Here is a 17,022-nt window from a genome sequence, read left to right on the forward strand (position 1 = left end):
CAGCACAATTGATTATATGTTGGCTGACAGCAAATTGCTAACAAAAATAGGGCTCTTATACAGGTGAGCCCACAGCAACAATCATAGAGTTGGAAGGGACCATGCGGGTCATCTAGCCCAACCCCTGCAATGCCCAACTTCTTGCCCAACATGGGACTCAAAGCCATGGCCCTCAGATTAAGAGTCTCATGCTCTAACCAGCTGAACTACCCCAGCTGACAAAGGCTTATGGATTCACTGACAAGTGCGACCTTATCAGGGCCTACTCAGAAGTAGGTCCTCCTGAATTCAGCTGGACCTACTTCGGGGAAAGTGTAGAAAGGACGGCAGCTTAGGGTAGTCAAGGTAAGCCAATGCCAAAACAAAAACACTCCACTAAATAGTATAACGAATTCAAACAAAGAAGCTTGAGTCACCTAACTCAGTTGGTTAGAGCATTGTGCTGATAATGCCAAGGTTGCAAGTTTGATCCCCATATGGAACAGCTGCATATTCCTGCGTTCTTCAATTCTATGAAGAGCCAGTGTGGTGTAGTGGTTAAGAGCGGTAGTCTCGTAACCTGGGGAACCGGGTTCGCGTCTCCACTCCTCCACATGCAGCTGCTGGGTGACCTTGGGATAGTCACACTTCTCTGAAGTCTCTCAGCCCCACTCACCTCACAGAGTGTTTGTTGTGGGGGAGGAAGGGAAAGGAGAATGTTAGCCGCTTTGAGACTCCTTAAAGGGAGTGAAAGGTGGGGTATCAAATCCAAACTCCTCTTCTTCAAACTCTATTGTAGCATAAGCTTTTTTTTACTTAGCTACACAGTTATTTCTTACCCTCTGGTCTGTTTATACTTACCATAGGGCTGCAGTCCTAAAAACACTTAACTAGGGGTAAATCCCACTGATGTACACAGACTAACTTCTGAGTAAGCATGCTTAGGATTGCATTGCAAATCTGTTAGGACTTTAGGGTGACACACAATGGTTTTATTTTTATTTTTTGGGAGTAGCAGACTAATATGGCTAAGCTTTCGGAAATTATTGCTAATAGAACAAAACTTTTAAACATGTTAGAGAAGTGCAATTTTCATTTACATTTTATTTCATTAACTCAAATGTCAGGTGTCCAACTACTGATTACTCCACCGCCTTGGCGCTCCCTGAACACCGCAATGGAAGGCAGCAGAGCAGATTTACCTCTCACTGAGCAACTAGGTGATTTTCCTTCTATAAAAGTCTGTAAAGAAAGAATTGGGAGCTTAAAAAAAAAAAAAGGAAGCTGAAGGGGCCAGAAATTTCCCTGGAGGAAGTGTGTTTATAAGCCTGCTCTCTGATAAATATAGAAACAGCTGCCCTGAAAATTCTATTCTTTGATGGTGCTATTGACATTGAATAGGGCTCAATAGGGCTTTACTCTCAGGGTAAAGGGGTATCGAATTGCAGCCTGGATCAGAGGTACCTCTTAGACCATTTACTTTTGAAAGACAGCAAGAAGCCACACTAAAACCCAGGTGTTTTGAAGTACCGATTCTAACAGAGCCCACAAACAGAAGGCAACCAGACTGGACGGAAATCTGCACCTCTTTTCAACAGGGCTTTCGTGTAAACATGCACAATTGGGCTGCAGAACGCCATATCCATCTCAGAAATATGAAATTAATCTTTGCAATAACTTGCAGGCGCCTCCTTAGTCCCAAGGTGGATCCGGAAGGGTTTCAACGGTATGCTATAAGTTGTGTTTTACACAGGACAACAAAGCCTTGTACAGCATCAGGGGAGGATTTACAGCTGGGGCAAATTATTTTACATTAGGTACAAATGATAAAATTAGCACTACCATTAAAAGAAAAAAATTAATGGCCAACTTTGTTACCTCCTTTCATTTTCAGAATGCATTTTGAAGGAATTCGTTTGAAAAACACCACCACTTTGTACATGAAACAGGCAGTTTCTTCCTCTGATAACTAAACAGGATGAAAACGGGGGGTATGCGTGAGGAGAAGATTTCACCCTAAAGTAGATATTGTAGGTGGGGCACCCGGATGTCTGATCTGACAGTGAGTGAATTTGGGCCCTGAAACTGTATGCCTCTTGCTCAGGCATAGGCAAACACGGCCCTCCAGATGTTTCGGGACTACAAATCCCATCATCCCTAGCTAACAGCACCAGTGGTCAGGGATGATGGGAACTGTAGTCTCAAAACTTCTGGAGGGCCGAGTTTGCCTATGCCTGCACTTGCTATTCAGATAGTTCCTTTGAAGATGCATCAGGAAGACACTAAGTCAGGGATGGCGAACCTGGCACCCTCCTAATGTTATTGGGCTACAATTCCCATCATTCCTGGCCACTTACCATTCTGACTGGAGCTGTTGAACGACAGAAGGACAAGGAGTTCCCCCTGCATCCCTATGCAAATTGTTGGGCATGGAGAAGGTTCTGTATAGATGCTCTGGAGAAGAGCAAAGTGCTATCTGAATAACCCTGTGGCAAATGATCATTTCCCAGAAGCGTCTCACCTCTCCTTTGTTTAATGGGCCTGGGTGGAGAAGACAAGCCTGCTCCTCTATAGGCTATTATTAAGGCACCACCACCAAGAAATAATTCTCTCTCAAACAAGGCACGGGAAAGGTAAACAGCATTTTGAAACTCCCACTTATTTTCATATTCTAGATTAAATAGCCCCTCACAGCATAAATACACGAGATACACCAGAACTATAATATCCCATGCCTTTGGTGCACTGCAAAAATTAAAGGTAAAGGTAAAGGGACCCCTGACCGACTCTGGGGTTGCTGCGCTCGTCTCGCTCTACTGGCCGAGGGAGCTGACGTACAGCTTCCGGGTCATGTAGCCAGCATGACTAAGCCGCTTCTGGTGAACCAAAACAGCGCACGAAAACGCCGTTTACTTTCCCGCCAGAGCGGTACCTATTTATCTACTTGCACTTTGACGTGCTTTCGAACTGCTAGGTTGGCAGGAGCAGGGACTGAGCACTGGGAGCTCACCCCGTTGCGGGGATTCGAACCGCCAACCTTCTGATCAGCAAGTCCTAGGTTCTGTGGTTTAACCCACAGCGCCACCCGTGTCCCAACACTGCAAACATTAAGGCTTTGTTAATCCCAGACCTCTCTGTCGCCAAAGAAATTGTTTGATCATCAGCAACTTTGGATCTATTTGTAGATCTCTGGGTGATTTGTAGCAGATCAGCTAGGATTTCTTATTCCCAGCTGTTTGACAATGGCAAACTCTCTCCCCTGAAATGAAGAAAAGCAGTAAGGGGGAAACAACTAGGAGCATTTATCTGTTTTAAACTAGAATTGATGTTAGATGTTTTTGACAGTAGCTGCTTTTAGGATATGTTAACTGTTCTACAATGTTTTGGCTTCCTTTGGTTTTAACTTGTGTTATGTTTGCTGCCCTGGGCTCCTTGAGGAGGAAGGGTGGGGTACAACTCCAAAGAATAATAAAATTCAATAAATAACAGCATTCTAAGAGAGTGCTGAAAAACTTTTCTCCAGTCGCCTTTTCCACACCTTACAAGAACAAGGTTGGCCAATTCTGAATTTGAAGGAGAAACAATAGTGGAATTTCTAGTTTTGCAAGGCTTCTAGGTTTGACTCTACCTTCCTGGTACCTCCTCAAAGAGTTTCAGATTCCCTCTTCAGACTGGAGAACGCAGCGTATCAATCCCTTGTCTCGCTTTAGAGAAATGGTTCCAGACTAAACACCACAGAGGGAAACGATGAGCAATTTTTGATGGCCATAGCTCAAACCCCCAAATCACATCTAAGCCAAAAGGATGAGGCAGAACATTGGGGCGGGGCAGGCTGAGAGACATCATTCATTTCCCTGCAGTTTTGGGACAGGGTGAATAGCAGTCAGCATCCACACTACAGCCCAGAGGAGAATTAAATAATGGCAGCGGCAGGGCTCACCTGCTGATACACCTAAAAAGAAAACAGTAAGCTAACTGCTCAGAATACCCTCTACATCAGAACACTGCAAACAGCCATAACCATAATAACCAGTATCCAAGACAGCTGATTCAGCTGGTTCATCCAAAGGCTTCACTCAGCATTCCCTAGTGAGATTTTAAGAATGATTTTCACCAAGCTGCAAACCCTCACATTATACTACAATCTGCATTTGAACGTTCCTTCCATTCAAACAGTGTTTGCTATGTTGTACAAGGAGCTGCCATTACAAGCCTGCCCTAAGATTGCAGAACCATGGTTCTTTGGACCCCTGGCTTATAATAAAAGTAACTTCAGTTCACATAGGTGTTAAAAATGTTTGGAATGCTGATCACGTCCAATAAAGGAGGAGATCCTTAAGGACAGGGAATGGGATCTATGGGGTGCTCTTGAACCCCAGCACCCAGTTGGCGTGGCCAGTGTTCAGGGATGATGGGAACTGTCGTTCAACAACACCTGGAGGGCAACAAAACGAAAAAAATATAGGGAAACCCAATCGTTGCTTTTCTGTGCTACAGTTTCTGGATCACAACCTCAAACTTGATACACTGTATATGGGAGGGAGTGTCTACGCCACAGCTCTGCTTTAAGTCTTTATCACAGCAAGCCACACAGAAGGAAAATAGGAAAGGCAGAAAATGGACTGTGTGTCATTTGGAAGACCGATTGATCTCCACCATCATGCTCAGTAGATCCACTAACATTAAAGCATTTAAGTTATGTAAGTCCATTCATTTCAATGGTCAATTTGGAGTATGATACAAGTTGGATAGGACCCACAGAAGTAGCAAAAGTATGTTTATGTTACAAATTATGTTACAAATTAACTGTCAAAAAAAAAACCATAATGCCCTACACAAAAGAATTGCTATACTTCTTGTGGCTTATCTTGATCTGCTATGATCATGTTTTGAAAATCCTCGTTTTTAATTTTACCTTAAAAACAAAACAAAAAAAATCATAGGTTTCCAAAATTTTATGAAGTACATAGCTAGAGAAAAGGGGTATTATAAAAGTCACTTACACCCCATCCTTCTTCTATGGACCCTTTGGTTACCATAAATGGGTGTCCATTTATATCCTGCCAACAACCCTGTGAAGTAAATTACATTAAGGAAGTGCAACTGAGAGTGAAGCAGTGTTAAGTGACCTATACATTATTCTAATTTAAATTCAGCTCTCAGGAAAACTGAATGAAGTGTTGTAAATCTCTCCAGATGGTACACTGTGTTATGTAAAACACATTTATCTAGAACAAGGGTTCTCAAACTTTCTAGCCCCAGGGCCCAGCTCACTTAAGACAGCTGAAAACTCACGAGGCCCACCAAACACAAAATGGTGGGACAGTGGCAGAGCCAGTCACAAAATAGAGGTGGGTGGAGGCAGAGTTTGGCATAACCAGCTGGCAAATACAGGCATCATGTTCTACTGATATCTAATCTATCTTTGGAAATTGCTACATACTTTGACACAGCAGTTTGCTTGTGGCAAGGAGTTCCACAGCTCAGCTTTCTTCAACGTAAGTTACAGCCATTTGCTCTGGAGGAATTGTGACTTGGCTTCTCTACTTTAGGCAAAATTTGCTGATTAAGAGGCTTCTTCTTTTCTATTTTCCTTTTCTCCCCCTCCCACTTGCCTCTTAAGACTATTTTTACCCATTTCCTGTCACTTCTTTTCCCAGTTTCCTTTCACATTCTTCTTATACCTTATCCCATACCCCAAAACTGCCAATTTCTTTTATCCCTCCTCCCTGGTCCTGTTACATTCCCTTCTTCCTCCAGTGACAGCATTCCTCTCTTATCTCTCTATTTTCTATTCCCATTTTGTTTATTTGATTATTATTATTACTATTAAATACTAGTATTGATCTCACTTTCCATTTCCCTTCAATGCTACATTTGGCCCTTAGAACAGGGGTCAGCAACCTTTTTCAGCCGTGGGCCGGTCCACCATCCCTCAGACCATGTGGTGGGCCAGACTATATTTTGGGGGGGAAATGAACAAATTCCTATCTCCCACAAACAACCCAGAGATGCATTTTAAATAAAAGCACACATTCTACTCATGTAAAAACATGCAGATTCCCGGACCGTCCATGGGCCAGATTGAGAAGGCGATTGAGCCGCATCCGGCCCCCAGGCCTTAGGTTGGTGACCCGTGCCTTAGAATCATAGAATTGTAGCGTTGGAAGGGACCCCAAGGAGCATCTAGTCCAACCCCCTGCAATGCAAGAATCTCAGCTAAAGCAGCCATGACAAATGACCATCCAACCTCTGCTTAAAAACCTCCAAGGAGAGTCCACAACCTCCCGAGGGAGACCGTTCCACTATCAAACAGCTCCTACTGTCAGAAAGTTCTTCCTGATGTTGAGTCGGAATCTCCTTTCTTACTTCTTTCCAAACACATGCACACCCAATTTCTCTGAGTCCTCTGGCTACCTTTACTCAGCATGCAAGGCATTGCTCAAACTGGCATCAATCCAACCAAAAGCCTACGAGATCAGCTAGGAGGCAATGCAAGACAACGAGGAGAAAGTCGCCCATAGCCCACTATGTGAGAAACCCTGATCCAGAAGCTGAATTGGTTTCAACACTCCTCTCTAATAAATAATAAGACTTCAGGCTAAAGCAGGTTTGCAGTTGCAGCAGCAGTTAATTTAAAACTTGTTTACAAACATGGGAGGAAATCCAACCAGTTGCAATGGGGCTTACTTCCCGGTACATCCTAAATGCATTTAAGATCGCAGCTGAAATCACAAAGCCGAGTCAGCATGGAACTTTCCCTTTGTTTCTGGTATGCAGTTATATTTTCAGACAACACCCCGGTCTATGCACTATGGGTTGTGTCTTTACAACAACAGGACCTGCCGTCCCAAAGAACAGCTGCTATTTCCTGAACAACATAATAAACTTTAGCCGAAAGAGCAGTTTTCCATTCATCTCTGTCTCTCGCACACAAAATATTCTGGCCACAGCCTATTCCAGCACAAAATAAAGAGGGCTTGAATTTCCTTATAGATCAGTGAGTTTAAATGCATGCCCAACTTTTGTCTAATTCTATGCAAATTTACTCAGAAGGAAGCCCAAAGAAAGCATGCAAAGGATTAAAAGATGTGTTGGATTATGGTCGAAACACGGAGAAAATCCATTGCAATCCATGTGATTTACTACGAAGACACATTTTGGGAGGCAAAAAGAAGCTAAGGGGAAACCGATTTGCAATTGGTATTTCTAAAAAGCCTCAGGGCCAGAGAGGTTCTAGATATCTTACAAGATTCAGGATGGATATATTGAACAACTGCATCATTCTGTACAAGAAGTACTTACCTACAATCTTTAAGCCATATTGCAATCTTTTCATTTGGAATAGAGCCTGCTGAATGGGGAGAGGTGGGAAAGGGCAGAGAGAAACAAAAGGGAAATGGGGAGAAGCAAGAAGTTATCATTGATGAATGATAAAAGTAGCCATTTGCCGGGGCATCTTTCCTGCTGGCTTTCACAAATCCCACTGAACTAAATGATATGTAGACCAGCTAAGGCACAATATCAACAGTTTCTAGAAGGGAAGCCAAGTTCCCAACATTTTCTTTAAAACGTTCAAGGACAAAGCAAAAGTATGAACAACAAGGCCTCAATTGGGAATTTTGCAGGCTAATCCTAAAAACAATTTTAATATTTTTTTTACTAAATTTACAAGCCTACTCAGAAGCACGTCCTACCAAATTCAACAGAGCTGGTAAACGAGATTAGGATTGCTGCCTAAAAGTTATAATATTGCATTCAACTCAGCCAGTAAACATGCATAGAACAGCATGGTGAGCTCATTAGGATTTTCTTTCTAGTGAAAAGAAAGTGTGATATTGCAGTAGGAAGAAAGAGCTTCAGAGCTCGGTATGGCAGTTTAGGATAGCAGCCATAAAGTTCAGTTCCACCCCCCAACAGTTATTTGCTCATCAAAATAAGATTCCTGTGAAACCTGAAAGGCATTTCTCTATCTTGGCATCAGTTTTTGTGGTCGTCATCAGACACCCAAGCAACAGCCTCTAGCCCACAGATGCTGATGCGACAATCAATCGGTTAACCTTTCAGGTGCCACATGACTCCTCCGAGTGTCTCTTGGGTAGCCAAAGAGAGAGAAAACCATGAGGCTAATAAGACAAACCTCCTTCGGCAGCCAAAGGCAATTTCCCCCCGGCGATCTCCTGCTCCGGCGCCGGCTCAGCTGCCTCTGGAGAGAGCCGCTCCGCCTCCGACGCTTGCCAAGAGTCTCTGCTTTTGGCCCAGGCCTTTCTCCTTTGAGCGACCCCTTGCCACTCGTCGCGCACCGAAGCCACCTCTTCCTCCTCCATCGGGAGCCCTTAGCCGCTTCTCGCTCTCGGTGACTCGCTCGCCCGCCCTCACCCGGCTGCTGAAGAACGCCTCCAACCTACAGCAAGGAGGAAAGAAAGAAAAGGTCCGGAGGAGAGCTCGTTTTTGCGCGCGATCGAGTCGAGCTGCGGGAAGCAGCAGCACCACCACCACCAGCAGGAGCCGTGCGCAATTACGCGCCAAGTCGGTGGCGATGGGCGACTTGTGCAAAAGTTGCGCAGGAGGAGGAGGAGGAGGAGGAGGTGGCGGCGGCAGAATCGCTGGGCGCCCCCGATCTAGCGCATCCGCTCCTCTGGGAGCCACTGGAATCGAGGGGGCCACCCCACAGCTGCCCACCAGCAGCACATCTGGCCACAGGCACCCAGCAGCAACCCCGTCCCCGGCTGCATGACCAAGACGACCCAGCATTTACTCCTCCCCCTCGACTCCCAGGGCTATAAAACAAAAAAATCTTGAAAGCGTGCCTCCGCCTCTCCAGTTGCAACCTAGTAGCAACAAGCAAAGCCGCCGGGGGAGGAGGCAGGAAGGAGGGAAACTGACTCTGCGTTTGGTAGCTCCCGGCCGCTGCGAAATTCTGCAGCCGCCCTTCGCCCGCCAGCGAAGCCGCCCCAAACTTCCCCACGACGCCACCCGAGAGTTGCTGCGCCCGCCGCGCCCGGGACTAGCAAGCAGCCGAGGAATGAAGCGGCATTACCGGCAGAGGCGAAAGCAGGCCCGCCCGAGCCTGATCGGACGCGAAGAGCACGGAAACCGGAGAGTTTATATCATCAATCAGGGTGTTCCTCTCTCTCCTGCTGTCTCTCCCCCCACCACCCCACTTTCCCTGGGGAGCGGACTGCAGGCAGTGTTGGAAGGCAGGATCCGGCTCCTCCTCCTCCAGCGTCCCGGTGGTGACAAGGGGGAAGAGGGCACTTAAGAAGGCGCGGTGTCCTAACCCAGGGGAGGGGAAGCCACGGCTGCCAAGGAAGGTCCCCTCCCCCGGGCGCCTCCACCGCGATCAGGAGGAAGGAAGGGACCCTGCCAAATCCCTCCTCACACACCCGCACTCCAAGGACAGCGCGGTACTCACGTCCTAGTCTTCTCCGCCCTCGCTGCTCTCGGGTTCAGGAGAACAGCGAGGCGAGCGCGCCTCTCCCCGACTTCCTCATACCGCAACTGTCGGGAGGAGAGTTTGACTGCTGCTCCGGCAGCGGCCCACGTGATGGGGACCCGAGGCGAGAGGCGCGCTCATCTCCTCCTGCTGGCGGTGTCGCTTGAAAAATAAACAAAGCCTGGGGCTGGGACAAGGGTGCTTGTAGTGGCCGGAGGGATCATAGAATTGCAGCGTTGGAAGGGACCGGGAGGGTCGCCTAGTCCAAACCGCTGCAATTCAGAAATCTTTTTTTTACTCATTTGAGCCTCGAACCCACGACCCTGTGATTAAGTCTCACGCTCTCCCGGTTGAGTTGGAAAGGACCACGAGGTTCATCTATTCCAAGCCCCTGCAATGCAGACATCTTTTTTGCCCAATGTGGGGCTCGAACCTGGAATCCTGAGAGTTAAGAGTCTCATGTTCTACCAGCTGAGCTATCCAACGCCTACCTTTCTGTGCTGTACTTTTCCTTGGGTGATTTGACTCCGTCTTCCGCACCCGGGCTTAGTCAGTCACCTGAATCAAACAAAACTGGGGTGGGTGTGTTGCTTATGGACTGATTCGAAGTACAGCACTTTCCATGGGAGTCTCCGAAAGGGCCGGCCAGAAGATAACATCAAGTAAAAAACGTGATGGTGACATTGCAACAGTAACCGTGTGACTTGAGTTTCATAGGTGTGACTGGGGTGTAGATGGCTGAAACTTGGCTGTAAAACTTCGGAAGACAACAGTAACCCAGAGTAGACCTGCCGCCATTGAAGCATGAATGGGGAGACCTTCAGCTGGAGACCCAAGCTTGGGAACACTTGTTTTAAACTATTGTAATTCCACCCCCCCCCCCCGCTTGATTTTGTGGGGTTTTTTTGTCTCCCCAACCTTACCCCACATTACAATCAAGCAGTGTAGAAATATTATGAAATAAATAAACTTGTGGGGGTTCTTTGCTTCAGGATTGCCTCTTTGGGGTTGTTGTTGATGTTGTTATGTCACGCATCTGACTGGGTTGCCATAGTCACTCTGGGCAAATTAAAACATCAAACAGAGGTGAACTTTGAGGTGGAGTTCTTCCTTGTTTTGCCTGCTTTGTGTGTGTGGGGGGGGGGAGGTCCTGAGCATTGTTAGTTTTTCATCTATGAAATGAGTACAGTGGTACCTCAGGTTACATACGCTTCAGGTTACATACGCTTCAGGTTACAGACTCCGCTAACCCAGAAATAGTACCTCAGGTTAAGAACTTTGCTTCAGGATGAGAACAGAAATCGGGCTCCGGCGGTGCAGTGGCAGCAGGAGGCCCCATTAGCTAAAGTGGTGCTTCAGGTTAAGAACAGTTTCAGGTTAAGAACGGGCCTCCGGAACGAATTAAATACTTAACCTGAGGTACCACTGTACTGTATTTTGTGGTGGCTATGACAGTTTCTTAGATTTCCAAAGGTTTCCAAAATGCAGGGGGGGGGTCAGGGCCCCTGAAATATCTGAAATTTTCAACCTTTTCGGGTGCACGGCTCCCTTGACCAACTACATTCTTTTTGTGGCACCTCTGTGGGGCTCAGGAGTCCAGTTATGTCTCCCTTTGCCTGCAGAGCTGGCAGCCCCCTTTTTGAACACCCTCGCTTGTGCAGTGCTATCTCAGCCTTCTCTCCCCTCTCCTTGGGAGTCCTCTGGGCAGCCTGTGCTGCTTCTCGAGTCTCTGAGCTGCCCCCCCCCATCCCAAAGTGAGGTACCTCCTCACACACCTGGAAAGAGGATGCCTCCAGCCTTAGTGGTCCAACGGAGAATGGTCAAAGGTGAACGTGTGGCCAACACCTTACCTTGGGAGGCAGCAGTGGCAGCAGCGGGGGCTGCCAGGCCTGCATGGTGAAAAGGCTCCCTTTCAGCCCTGGGCACTCAGCTCCCAGGCAGGCCTTTGACACAGCAAGCACAATAAAGGCCAGTGCAATGCCTGCCTCCCACTTGTCTGTCCATTTCCAACCCAAGGGCTGGTGGACTAGCTGGCTGGGCTCCCTCACCCACTTGCTTACTCTGAGGCTGCCTCAGCTCCTGGCAACCAGCACTCCCTGGCCAGCCCCAGAGGCACCATTTGCCTGGGGAGCTTGTAGCCAGGGCTGCTGCAACAAACAGCTGTGCAAGTCTTTGGGAGGCAGAGGTGCAAGAGGGCATCAGAGGAGGGAGGAAAGGAAGGAGGGACGGAGGCCAGTGTTGCCCATGGCACCCCTGACCAGCATTCAAGGCACCCCAGGGTGCCACGGCACACTGGTTGAAAACCCCTGCCTTGATGCTGCACTCTATGCAACAAAATATCTCAAGCTAGTCTACAGAGCGGTCGACTCCACAAAGAGAACAAATTGATTTATTTATTTTTTAATAAGGGGAAATGAGTGTCACAGTTTTGCCTGAGTCATTCTGGCTTCTTCTGCATGTTCATTGCTAAGGGCAAAAGTTTGATAATCCTCTTCTGGGTTTTATGTCAGCGCTCCATAAAACTGCTGGCAATGGGAACCTTTCTAGATACTTATTTGAATTCATTTGCGACACTTTTAATATTTCTAAGACTTGCAGTTAAGCAGATTAAAGTAGCTAGTGCTTTCTGAAAAGCCAGATCAGGGCAGAAATGAGGCTTAAGGCCTATGAACACTTGGTTATAACAACCAAAGCATAGGCTGGCTCAGGAATTCCTCTGCAGTTCGTATTATTGATTTATAGGGTTTAGGGGTGTCGTCCACCCCAATCTACAACGATAGAAATAGAGACAGTTGGGTGGGGACATGAAAACAAATGTGTGCTTCATTTCACCCTGAGCATCCAAAGGCCCTTCAGCTGTGAGGACTTGGAATTATTTTTCTCTACTTCACCCACACAATAATAGGCCTCGTTTGTGCGTGTTTGCCATCCCCTCACTTTCAGAAGATCCCCAGCCATTTTGCTGGCAGCCTTTCCATAGTTGCTCTGTTTGCAGGGGAAATATGAGAACTATTTAGCTGGCAAGAGACTATTGTGTCACTTCTGTCAGGAAGACAATTGCTTTCATTTAGAGGTGTGGCGAGTGGTGTTTGAGACAACTGACTTCCCCAGTCAACAGCCAGAGGATGAAAGGTTTCGCTGAGGGATCTTCAGTCCTGAGATAATAGGCAGAGTATTCTGCAATTGCTAGCCAAGCACATCCTTAGACAACTGTTACAACATGCATATGTGCAACCACTGAGGAAAATGAAGCAAGCCCAGAAACCCATTTGCCCAATCTAGTACCCTCCATGGACTTTGAGGTACATGATCAGATTCCGTTAGAGAATAAATGCTGCTTACGTCTGACACCTGGGACTTCCAAACCAACACTACCATCATAATATAACTGATTTCTTATGATAAGTCCCAAGTTAAATATCTGACAGTGTCCACAACAACTTGGCAACAATGAAGATCTATGTCTAACACATACACTCCACCCTAGCAGCTAACCTCTAGAGGCTGAGGTCTTTTCACCCCCCCCAAAATATTTGTAGTGACTGCCCCCCAAAGTTGATGGGCAATGCCATTCAAATGGGTGTGTGGTTGATTATGTGGGGTGGGGCTTATATTTTATTCAAGTTGGTACCCTTGCACCCCACTGAACCTGGCCCCATGGCTATTATTTAGAAGAAGAAAACCAGGCAAATTCAATGAGGGCAATCATTCTGACTGAGGGGGCAGCCATAGATATTTTAAGAATCCCAAGAGCTAGCAACAACCGCAAAAGGAACCATAAATATCAACACCGTGAGAGAGAATTCTTATGGCTTTGGATGGGAAATGTATAGAAATGGGTGGGTGTTATGGCAAAACACCCCATTAATCCTTGGAGTGTGTCTCCTGCACGTTGTAGTTCTAGCACTTTCAGAGAACAGAGAGATCCCAGGTAACTAGGGGTAAGAGAGAAAGCTCTGTCTGAGGTGGAGCAGCAAATGGAAACCCCAAATAGGTTCTTAAGACTCTCCACGTTATTGCAGCAACTGAGACACAAACTCCCACAATCCTCTCTCCCCCTCCCTGGTAGCAGAAGTACAATAATTATCAATAACTAACAGAGTGTTGCCCTTTTGTGACACCCCAAATCTGCTGCCTGGGGTGGTGACCTCACCCTGCCTAGCAGGTCTTCAGCTCATACATTTAGCCTGAAACCTTCTTAATCCACTGGAATGAACTTGATAATTACTACATCTGTGTTGTACTGCAGCCACTTTGGGTGGCAATACACCCTGCATGGTTGGGTCCTGGCTTTGGGCAATCTATTTGTTATGTACTGAGCTGAATCCTAGAACAATAGGATCCAGAATGCAGTAGTCTGATTGGTCTGCAGGAGCCACCCAATCCAGCTCCAGGTGGAAGTGAATCAGCAACCTGATTGGCCTGCAGGAGCAGCTAATCAGGCTCCTGGATGAAGTGACTCCGCAACCTGATTGGCCTACATTTGGAATATTGAAACAATCCCCATCCATTAAATCTAATACTGCACACACTCACACAAAATCTGTTCACTTGTAAAGTGCTACCAGACTCTTTGTTCTTGGCTGTTTTGGAAACTAACAAATTTTTAAACAAAAGCCATAGATATACTTTATTTACAGAAAATCTATCTAGGCAACAGTATCAATGTGTGTTGGTAGTTGATGAAGAGCCAAGAGATACACAGAGGCACCATCTGTACTGTGCATTTTAAGCAGTATCATAACAATTTCAACATTCATGATGCCTGTAGTTTGTTAAGGGCGCTGAGAGTTGTTAAAGGACCCCTCACCATTAGGTCCAGTCGTGGCCGACTCTGGGGTTGCGGCGCTCATCTCGCTTTATGGGCCGAGGGAGCCGGCATGCAGCTTCCAGGTCATGTGGCCAGCATGACTAAATCGCTTCTGGTGAACCAGAGCAGCGCATGGAAACGCCGTTTACCTTCCTGCTGGAGTGGTACCTATTTATCTACTTGCACTTTGACGTGCTTTCGAACTGCTAGGTTGGCAGGAGCAGGGACCGAGCAACAGGAGCTCACCCCGTGGCGGGGATTTGAACCGCTGACCTTCTGATCGGCAAGTCCTAGGTTCTGTGGTTTAACCTACAGCACCACCTGCGTCCCTTGAGAGTTGTTAGGAGAACCCTATTCCCCTCACAGAGAGACATTCCCAGAGTGGTTTAGCAGTCAGTGCCTCTTCCCAAGGAACTCCTAACAGGTAAAGGACCCCTGGACAGTTAGGTCCAGTCAAAGCTGACTATAGGGTTGTAGTGCTTATCTCACTTTCAGGCCAAGGGAGCTGGTGTTTGTCCACAGACAGCTTTCCAGGTCATGTGGCCAGCATGACTAAACTACTTCTGAAGCAATGAAACACCGTGATGGAAACCAGAACACACGGAAATGCCATTTACCTTCCTGCCATTTACCTTCCTGTCACTGGCATGCTTTTGAACTGCTAGGTTGGCAGGAACTGGGACAGAGCAACAGGAGCTCACCCCGTCATGGGGATTCAAACCACCAACCTTCTGATCAGCAAGCCCAAGAGGCTCAGTGGTTTAGACCACAGCGCCACCCGTGTCCCTAACTCCTAACAACCCTTAGATCACACCACCCCTAGCAAACTACAGTTACCAGGATTCTTTGGGGGAAGCCAGAACTATTCTAAGTAGTGTGATACTACTTTAAACGTATAGTGTAAATGGGGACAGAAACACAACATAACTAGAAAGACTTTGTTGCTCAGACAAGGTCTCGGCTCAGACGGTAAGCCGTTTATAACTTTTGCTGTCTAGGAGTGCCCAATGGCTTGCATGAGTGAATGGGGACAATGTTATAAGCAAACGTTCTGACGGCTCGCCACCAGGGATGGACTAATCCATGGGTAGGCAAACTAAGGCCCGGGGGCCGGATCCAGCCCAATCGCCTTCTAAATCCAGCCTGCGGATGGTCTGGAAATCAGCGTGTTTTTACATGAGTAGAATGTGTGCTTTTATTTAAAATGCATCTCTGGGTTATGTGTGGGGCATAGGAATTCATTCATTTCCTCCCCTCTCCAAAATATAGTCCGCCCCCCCCACAAGGTCTGAGGGACAGTGGACCGGCCCCCTGCTGGAAAAGTTTGCTGACCCCTGGACTAATCTGTTACTTTGGGTCTCCTGTTTTCCCAGTCTTCAGCTCAGTTTGCCACATTTTTACAACAGTCTGCACTTTATTTATTTTTTAGTACAGGTGAAAAGTCGCCAGTATTTTAGTGTTCATTTCTCCCAGTACAATTGTTATGCAATGCATACACGCGCACACACGCACGCACACACACATTGTGTGTGTGTGCGCACATCATATATATATATTTAAATAATATATATGGAGAAATTTATATATATATATATATATATATATGGAGAAATTTGGTTTACTTCACCTTTTACCTAATTTGTGCTTCCCCAAAGCATACGAGCACCAAATGCTGCAATTTTTTTGAAATTCTCCCTTCAAAGTTTGCAATGCAGTTTTGGGTTACAGAACTGCATTGCAAAATTTGAAGTGAGAATTTCAAAAAATAAATAAATAAAAATGTGGCGCTTTGGTGACTGTATGGTTTGGGGAAGCACGAATAAGGTAAAAGTTGAAGTAGATCACATTTCTCTCCTGGTTCTGTGTCAACTCACAGAGCAGCCACATTCAGAACCAAAAGATTCCTGACATTGCATGTATTCTGTTGGGGCTTGTAAAAACGGGGGAATGAGTTTAACTAGTGGCATGCAGTATGCAGAAGAAGAGGAGAACCTGCTGTGATTAAAAAGAAGAAAAATCATAGTTGCACGCCGAGATCCGGGGTGTGTGCTTCTCTGGAGTATGGCCAGTACGGCTAATGAATTCAGTATGTTTTACTAATTGAAGTACAAATAATTCCTTTTCAGAAAATGAACAATGAGCTCTCCCAGCGCCAAGCAAACTACAAACCTCTAAATGACTCGCAAATGCATTTCAATATTGCATGTATATAAAAATAGTAACCTATCTGGCAAGTGAAACCCTAGAAGGATATAATCTAGTTAGTCCAGTCTAGTAGCGGGTCAAGTAGTGGGTCCAGCAGCCTAATAGTGGGTCAAGTGAATCTGTCGGGTGGGAAGTATATTGATCCTGCTCTTGTAAATTTTTCAAGCACTTCTTATGGTCAGAAGAAGAGTTTGGATTTGATATCCCGCTTTATCACTACCCTAAGGAGTCTCAAAGCGGCTAACATTCTCCTTTCCCTGCCTCCCCCACAACAAACACTCTGTGAGGTAAGCGAGGCTGAGAGACTTCAGAGAAGTGTGACTAGCCCAAGGTCACCCAGCAGCTGCATGTGGAGGAGTGGGGAAGTGAACCCGGTTCACCAGATTACGAGTCTACCGCTCTTAACCACTACACCACATTGGCTCTCTAGTGTGGATGACTCATCAGCCTGACCACTGCTAGGGTGTTTATAGTGCTCCTCAAGAACAAGACATGGCATGTGCAACAACTAGTTATTAAATGTTTATTTCCCTTCTTAGGGATACTTAATGATTGCCAAGAGGGACATTCTCTGTACTTTAAAGCCAGGGCA

At 46.4% G+C, this 17,022-nt stretch overlaps 1 protein-coding gene across 4 annotated transcripts in view; it reads right to left on the reverse strand.

Moving 5' to 3' along the window:
• Positions 1-10,450, reverse strand: part of ITPRID2 (ITPR interacting domain containing 2) — a 66,161-nt gene extending 55,711 nt beyond the window's left edge. The window contains exons 1-3 of one of the 4 annotated variants that reach the window (XM_081023420.1): positions 9,395-10,450; positions 8,120-8,383; positions 7,285-7,333 (exon numbers count right to left, since the gene is read on the reverse strand). In XM_081023420.1, the coding sequence (XP_080879546.1) occupies positions 7,285-7,333; positions 8,120-8,306 (236 nt within the window). In that variant the 5' untranslated portion in view covers positions 8,307-8,383; positions 9,395-10,450. Of the gene's footprint in view, positions 1-7,284; positions 7,334-8,119 lie in introns of all 4 variants that reach the window. The other 3 variants (XM_081023419.1, XM_081023421.1, XM_081023418.1) reach the window with 3 other exon arrangements.
• Positions 10,451-17,022: the final 6,572 nt, after the last annotated feature.

Source organism: Podarcis pityusensis (genome assembly GCF_964106645.2).
Source record: "Podarcis pityusensis genome assembly, chromosome: 1".
Classification (NCBI taxonomy): Eukaryota; Metazoa; Chordata; class Lepidosauria; order Squamata; family Lacertidae; genus Podarcis; species Podarcis pityusensis.